At 36.7% G+C, this 7,672-nt stretch overlaps 2 protein-coding genes across 3 annotated transcripts; one reads left to right on the top strand and one right to left on the bottom strand.

The window, feature by feature from the left end:
* Nucleotides 1–919: 919 nt before the first annotated feature.
* LOC116107789 (putative ETHYLENE INSENSITIVE 3-like 4 protein) lies at nucleotides 920–2,425 on the top strand. The gene is given in 1 exon segment (XM_031394081.1): nucleotides 920–2,425. A coding segment is annotated over 1 exon segment (1,506 nt).
* Nucleotides 2,426–2,926: 501 nt separating this feature from the next.
* Nucleotides 2,927–6,051, bottom strand: LOC116107751 (type I inositol polyphosphate 5-phosphatase 5). Of its 2 annotated transcripts, none has more exons than XM_031394043.1 (7): nucleotides 5,811–6,051; nucleotides 5,615–5,719; nucleotides 4,923–5,526; nucleotides 4,554–4,747; nucleotides 4,338–4,446; nucleotides 3,456–3,604; nucleotides 2,927–3,311 (listed from the first exon to the last, which is right to left on the bottom strand). In XM_031394043.1, the coding sequence occupies exons 1-7, from the start codon at nucleotides 5,924–5,926 to the stop codon at nucleotides 3,089–3,091; spliced, it is 1,500 nt and encodes a 499-aa protein (XP_031249903.1). In that variant the 5' UTR covers nucleotides 5,927–6,051; the 3' UTR covers nucleotides 2,927–3,088. The 2 variants fall into 2 exon arrangements, with proteins under 2 accessions (XP_031249903.1, XP_031249902.1); XM_031394042.1 differs by having other exon boundaries at nucleotides 2,929–3,320.
* Between the last annotated feature and the right edge of the window lie 1,621 nt (nucleotides 6,052–7,672).

The following is a 7,672-nucleotide window of genomic DNA, read 5'->3' as shown; positions in this document are numbered from 1 at the left end:
GGGTTGGTGTGATTGTCAGGATAATCCGGCTTTATGCCATTGCTCTCTTCCCAAGCTGATTTCGCATGATTATTGTAGGGCAAAGGGCACGTGTGAGCTCCATATCATTTGACAGGTCTGACGGTGCTTGTTGCTGACGGGAGAGGTCACTCCTCATGTGACTTTTCCACGTCAGCCCTTATTTTCCCAGGCATAACAAACGTGTTCCCCAAAATCATACATATACTAATTTTTAAGAAATATGAAATACATATATGAATAGAATAACTAATTTTTAAGAAATATGAAATACATATAGATAGAATGATGTGATGTATCCGTCCTCGCAATCCTAAAACTTTTTTTTGTGATAAAAGAGCCTCTAGGCTCTAGCTGCATTATTAAATAGCTTTCCATGCATTTACAAACAAGCACACAAAACTCATCTGTGTCAGTCTCCCGCATGAAATTATGTAAGCTCCTCGTGGCTTTGCCTTCAATGTCAAACTCCCACGCTCGCTGTAACGCCTCAAATTCCTCTGAACTTCATTACAGGTGCCGCAATTTTAGCCCCCAATTACCTCATCAAATCCCACTCACCCTTCCCAAACTCATCCCCTCGGCTCTTCACATCGTTAATGGTTATTTGTCTTCAAGCTTAATTACGCCACAAGAGTTAATCTTGCGGTGGATCAATAAAGTTTCAAAATCATCCATCGTAATAGTGATTAATACGCGAAATAGTGTAGTATTGGATAACGTGGTACGTCCGTAATTATTTCTCGTACGTGTACTACACGCCGTTGTGGTTGATATTTATATGTTTGTGACTTTGAATTTGGTCTCATACCACCTACTCGTACAGACGAAAGCGATGATAGTTCCCTTATGCGAAGAAGAAAGGAGGTGTGTATAGATAACTAAAAGTAGCGAGGCAAACATGGTTGAAATTTATGAATATCCTTTGAGTCCTGGTTTGGATGAGCATGAAGAAAAAGGAGAAGAACCGGATTATGAGTCGGAAGAGATCGACTGTGATGAGCTCAAGAAGCGGATGTGGAAGGATCGTGCGCGGATGCAAAAGCTTAAGGAGAAGCACAAAGTCGAAGAAGCTGAATCCTCTTCAAGACAACAAGCGTCCCGGCAGAAGAAGATGTCAAGAGCTCAAGATTCGATCCTCAAATACATGGTGAAAATCATGGAGGTCTGCAAAGGCCAAGGATTCGTCTATGGGATTGTTCCTGAAAAGGGAAAACCTGTAACTGGTTCATGTGATAGCTTGCAAGAATGGTGGAAAGAAAAAGTTTGTTTTGACAAACAAGCTCCTCTCGCCGTTGCTGAGTTCATGGCACCACTTTTGGAGAACGAAGATGGAGAGGTGGACTTGATTTCGAATATGCATCTTCTTTATGATTTGCAGGATACGACTCTGGGGTCTCTTTTATAGGCTCTGATGCAACATTGTGCTCCATCGCAGAGGCGGTTTCCGCTCGCCAAGGGTTTGGCTCCACCGTGGTGGCCGACGGGGAACGAAAATTGGTGGGGCGAGCAAGGGATATCTCAGGAACATGGCCCTCCGCCTTATAGGAAGCCTCATGATTTGAAGAAGGCCTGGAAGGTTAGTGTTTTGGCGTCGAGATCAAACACGTCCTTGGATTTGAATAAAGTGAGGAGATTGGTGAGACAATCGAAGTGTTTGCAGCATAAAATGACCGCGAGACAGTCGGCCACTTGGTCGAAAGTGATTAACCAGGAAGAAGTGCTTTTGGAGCTAACTGAGAGGTGTCTCAAAATATCACCAGAAGAAGCAGAAGGAGAAGCTGAAGGAAGCAAGAAAGATAAGCATGGAAGTGAGAAAAGGAAGTGTGTGTTTGAGAGAGAGGTTCAAGAGAACACTCTCTATGCTTGCCAGAACTTGAAATGCCCGCAAAGTGAAATTGGGGTAGGATTCGTGGACAAGAACTCAAGAAGCGACCATGAGTCTCTGTGTTCATATAGGACGGATCAGGAGAGTGAGCATAGTGCTGGAGAAAATATTGATCGGGTCTCCGATTCATCAGCCTGGAGAAGCTTCCCCACCACAAATAGCACTCTGAGCTCTCTCAGTCCACCAATGATGAGTCTTCCCAGTTCTGTAGATGAGAGCAACAAAGGAGGGTTGAGTCTTCAGGAATGGCTGAATTCGGAGCTAGAGAAGGTTGAATATGGGAACAATAGTAGTGCAAATGAAAGTGTGAAAGAAGTTGGAGAGGTAGCAGCTGGAGGCATTAATGCTGCAGGAGTGGAAGATTATGGAGGATTTTGGGATGGTGGAATTGAAGATCTAGCCATTGATGGTGCATTTGACATCCAGAGGAACACGGAAACAAGTGGTGTGAATTCTTTAGAAGCGGAGACAATTGATCAAGGAGTTACTTCAATTTGCGATTTGGGATATGAAGGATGAAAGCAAAAGCTTGAAGAAGAGAAGTTAATTGACTGATGATCTTTATATTTAGCTATGATTTTACTTTCATATATGTCACTCCTTTCTTCACCTTATTAAGCTTCTTTACATTTAGCTATGATTTTACTTTCATTCATGTCATTCCTTTCTTCACCTTATTAAGCTTCTTGAGTTGCTTTTTTCTCAAGTTTTAGTGTCTTCGGGGATCAAGTGTGGATTGGTTATTGTTGGAGATCACTACCAAGTTGTGTGTTTTAAGTAAAAAGCAAGTTGATTTACAGCTTGCTTTCTGTAAACAAAATGATCGTAAAATATATTTAGATAAGACGGATGTATCACGTCATCTGTATTTGTGTCATATTTAAAACTGTTATTCTGTTTGTATAGATTATTGGATCATAAACTTATAATGTAATAATAATTTTCGTTATTTCTTTGATAAAATAAAGGTTAATTACTAAAAAATTGAACACATTAGAGTCTCTATATCATGTAGCAAAAGTTTTATGATGTCATTGAAAGACATAGTGAAATTAATTGAATCAATTTCCTACTTATATATTCCAGAGGCCACTTGCTACAATAATTGAAAAATAATACACAGGGTTAAGTGAAAACTTTTTTTGTGATCTTAATAAAATGTACAACTTCTAAGCTTTTTAGTCAGTAATCATAAAAGCTATGCCTTTGAGGTATGCAATCTTCATATTCGAATTTTTGATTCGCACAAGAAAATCCCTTCCTCAACCTGTTAATGCTGATTTTATTCACTACATCCTTCTCCACCTCCACTGAAAACACAGCACAAACAGGTCTATGATCCGAAAATCTTGATTCGCCGCGAATATATGATAACTGTTCGATGCCATTGCCACGCCACAATATCCTGTCGCACCTGCAAATCGGATTCAAAATTGTGGATATGATAGGAGAGATGCTACACATCTCAAGTAGTATTCCAAATTTTTTATACTAAATAATGTGTTAAATCACTTATGATGATTCATTAATTCAAAGGAAATGAAAATACCAAGCTGGGGTTCGCCGTTTCTTCTTGGATTTAACAGTTTCGCCGGCATAATTATCTGAATTATGTGAGTACTTGTAGGTCGGAGCAAAGAAAATCCTTCCCTCACTAAATCCACTGAAGGTCCTCCCTGCTTCCCTCTCTTTATTCAACTGTATAAACAAATTAATGCTAGTCAACCCAGTGAATTATAATCGGTAACGAAGTCTTCCATGACTTCAGAATCAACTATCTAAACAAATTTAGTATTGAATTATGTCGAATTTACAGTTCAGATCTTGAAAGGTTCTTTATTGACCCTGGTGACTGACTCCAGAAAGATATGATGTTTGTTATGTAGTCAGGACAAGATTATTATATTGACAGAGGCTTGAATCAACTGGTGGGACGTGGTACTTTATTTTAATAAATTTGTGGGCCAAATTTACAGAAAAAACAAGAGTTAACGACTTTTCCTCACCAGATAATGTTTTTAGAAGTTTTAAAATGTATTACCTAAATTTATACTTTAGTGATAAACAAAAAATAAACTTGGTATAGATTATTAGGGCTTTTAAAAATGGAATGACATTGAGTTTTTTAGTAGTAGAATATTGGATTTAGATAGTTGAGATTGATCAAAATTTAATTTGAGAAAAGTAGCTGTGCAAACCCTAATCTCTCGATTGTTAGTGATTAGTAAGGTCAGTTAGAGTAGGGTTTGAGGGGTTTTAATGAGTGATGATCAGAGAAGAGAATTGTAATGGTATGAAGTCACAACGATGCCAGAATAAAAAACGAAATATAAATTTATATAATAAAGTGATATTTTAAAAGTCTATCGATGGAAAAGTATCGTTAAGTCATTATTTGGGTGAGAAAAAGTAGTTTACTCAAAAAACAAACCTGATCTTTCTCAAGCAGGGAGTCCCAGTCATTATCTTCCAATAGGACCCTTGTTTCTTCATAGCTCAGTGACACTCTATAGTTTAAATCTCCAAGCCAAATCACTCGGCTGCACATACAAACATAACTTGAGACAATTCCTGAGACAATAATGAGTGTTTTAATACAAATTAACGTACTCGTGATCAATTAGTGTTTTAATACAAATTTACGTACTCGTGATCAATTATTCTTTCTGGGGCTATAGGATTTGGACTCTTGCAAATTTTGTGAAACTGAGTGCTCTTAAGGATCTCGGCGACATCGGCATTTCTTTTGAGTTCATCTCCCTCCTTCTCCCCTGAAGCTAAGTGACTACACACGAAGCAAAAACTTGTGTTGTGCACTGTCATGCTTATTGATGTGCATCCCTGTGACATTGCCACATTTAAATCAAAATTAGGAATACTTTTCGACAAATAGACATATCACGTTATTTATATAATTATTTAGTCTATAGACATGTCAAATTATCTATATACTCATTTTATCGACAGAGATGTTACATTATCTGTAATTCCTTAAATAAACGATGATTCAACTTGCCTTGTTGCCAAAACATCCCATGATGCCTCTTCCCACTGAAGAAAATCTGAGATGACCAATGTGAGGCACCAAGTCTTTTCTAACCCATATTGAGAGGAAAATTCCAACCATTTGCTTGCTTGCTACAAGGCAATAACTCATCTCGCTTGGTGATGAACAATGTGATGAGTCATCAGGAAGCTCAACCACTGATAATAACTCTTCAATACTTCCATGGCTGTGAGGTTTCAGACAATCAGTGTCAAGTTTACACATTGTCCGATCACTGATCTTTCTTATTCTTCTCCACTCCCTTGCCCGTGACTCCAGAGGGCAATTACAGGCCTTCAAAAGGGCACTGTCAGCCCTTAAATTTCTGCTCAGGAGTTTCAGATTCGGCTTCTGGAAGAAGTTCAAGCTGCTTGGTGATTTTACCTCCTTTGAGTTGTTATTGTTGTTACTTTTTTGGAGCCTGGAACCTGGAGATGTATCTGAAGATGAATAGATTGAATCATTACATGGTTTGTTTAGTGCATGATATATGAGGGCTAGCCATTTTGCCGCCGGCTCATTGTCCTCAACTACAAGAACATTTCCAGCACTCAGTGGAACAATTTCCTGAAACCTGACAAGGAAACATCACGGGAAAAGTGCTTTAATCAAAAGCACTTCTGCAAGTGCAAGTTTCTGGAAATTTTCAGAGTGAGTCTTACCCACAAACATATATATCAGAGCACCCTTCAACCTGAAGGAAATCTTCAAGATTCAGGCCCTGGGTGGGAGTCGTTCCTCCAACATTCCAAGTTGCAACAAAAATCCTACAAGCCCAACATCAAGCCTGATCAAAAGCAACAATCTAATTGATTAATTAAGCAAAGAAATCACCATTAACAAAGAAAATAATCATACCTGAGTTTCTGAATTTCAATTGCTGGTGCCATAGGTGGCTCAAACGTTGACAAGTTTAAGCCTTCAATTGATACACTGGTCTGCCTTTCTGGGATTAGATAATAAATTAACACCATAATTTTACAATAAATTCTCAAATTGTATGCCTAAAAGGGTCAAAATCAATATGAAATCTTCACTGATCTACATCTACTCCATTGTATTTTTCTTCCATTTAATTATAGATATCTGGCTGCCAAATCAAAACTCATTCTTGTTAGGTAAGCTACCAAAATTATTTGCAAGAGGTAAGGGGAAATTAGTCTTCTGTTCATCAATTACGTGGCTTGTACCCATTGCCAAGAGGTTCAATCAATGCTGACCCACCAAATTCTTCAATAATTCATGAAATTTTATATTATATAAAATTATTATACATGTATATAACTTGTCCCATAACCCTCATGAACAGTATGGATTTTTTTTTTATTTACCTAGGAAACTTTTTCTCGTTACAGGAGCCGCCTCAATGAAAGCTTTTCTTGTTGATGCCACTTTTTTCTCAATATCTACCGAACCAAATCCAAATTGAATAATTATACACCAACAAAGAAGAAAAACAATAGATTGAAATTAAAGATTAAAAAAAAAAAAAAAAAAGAAGAAGATGAATACCAGGACCTCCTTCGTCATCTGATAATTTACTTATATCCTCTTCTGATGAACCTCTTCCATTTTTCTTTGAACCAAAAATCTTTGGAAGAATCGACTTTTTCCCAAAATTTTGATTAAAAAAGAAACAAATAATTATTAATTCAATTTCATTGGTAATTTCTTAATTATTAAAATATAAATATATCCAAAGAATAACAAAAATATGAATATAATACCTTCTTCTTCTTATCGTTCCTGAAAGAATTGTTTTCAGGTATACCAAGACCGCTCATGGTGGAACCGGTGGCCTTGGTCATTTCCAAGTTGGCATCAAATATTGGAATAATTCGTTCATCCAATTACGCAAATTTGATTGAAAAATCCAATTTCCAGGGCTGAAATGACACCATCTAGAGCTTGAAAAAAAATATTTAAAAAGAAAAAAAATCTAGGTTTCTTGTGTGCATGGATTTGTAGAGATTTTTTTTAAAATTGATTTTCTTGGATTGGTCTTATGTTTTATTTTTATTTTTTTAAAAATAAATTTTATTTTATTTTTAATAATGCGAGAGAGTTCTTGTGATTTGTTTCCATGAGTCAGAGTTTGGCGCCAAGTCTTTCGGAGAAATTAAGCTGGGTAGGTTAAAAAACCGTTAAGTGAGGACAAATTTAACTGCTTTACAGCACATAATATCGTAATTATTTGTCACATAGTGCAGATAATACTATACTGTTTCTCCGGAAATTTACCGATTGGTTCAATGAGATATCCCATTAACTGATCTTTTGATATAAAATTTTGAGTTTTGAACCTTTTTTCGAAAAAAAATATTAGAACATATGTACCAAGCTACACATAGCTTACGTTTTATGCATATCTCTATTAATTCAATTAATCCACCATTACAATTCTCCACTTAAATCTCAGGAGTCAGGAAAATTCGAACTTAGAGATCATATAATAAACTGTCTTGGAGGAAAATTCAAATGTGAATTCAAATGCAAAATATTAAAAGATGGGTTTGGTTCAATATTTTTACCTATATTCTCAACTCGATTTTACGAATAATGTTTGGCTTATTATTCAGACAATGCAATCCTGAAAATAGAATCTCGACAGGTATCCTCACAGTTTTTTGACCGTTGAAGACAATTTGCAATCCTATATGCTTTTATTTCACTTTCTCAATTTGGTTCACTGCTTTAGTGCTTCACCACCGTCACAAACC

This window comes from Pistacia vera, unplaced genomic scaffold (genome assembly GCF_008641045.1).
Source record: "Pistacia vera cultivar Batoury unplaced genomic scaffold, PisVer_v2 Contig548, whole genome shotgun sequence".
NCBI lineage: Eukaryota > Viridiplantae > Streptophyta > Magnoliopsida > Sapindales > Anacardiaceae > Pistacia > Pistacia vera.
The sequence above is the reverse complement of the archived record's forward strand: the minus strand, read 5'-3'. Positions and strand labels throughout refer to the sequence as shown.

Bases quoted from the DNA above. Each gene is read 5' to 3' on its own strand.
- LOC116107751 (XM_031394042.1), bottom strand. From the start codon at position 5,926: ATGGTGTTAATTTATTATCTAATCCCAGAAAGGCAGACCAGTGTATCA. The intron at 4,447-4,553 runs GTACGTAAATTT...TTGTATGTGCAG, and splicing joins GAAAGAATAATTGATCACGA to CCGAGTGATTTGGCTTGGAG. The intron at 3,321-3,455 runs GTATTTTCATTT...TCCGATTTGCAG, and splicing joins AAACGGCGAACCCCAGCTTG to GTGCGACAGGATATTGTGGC.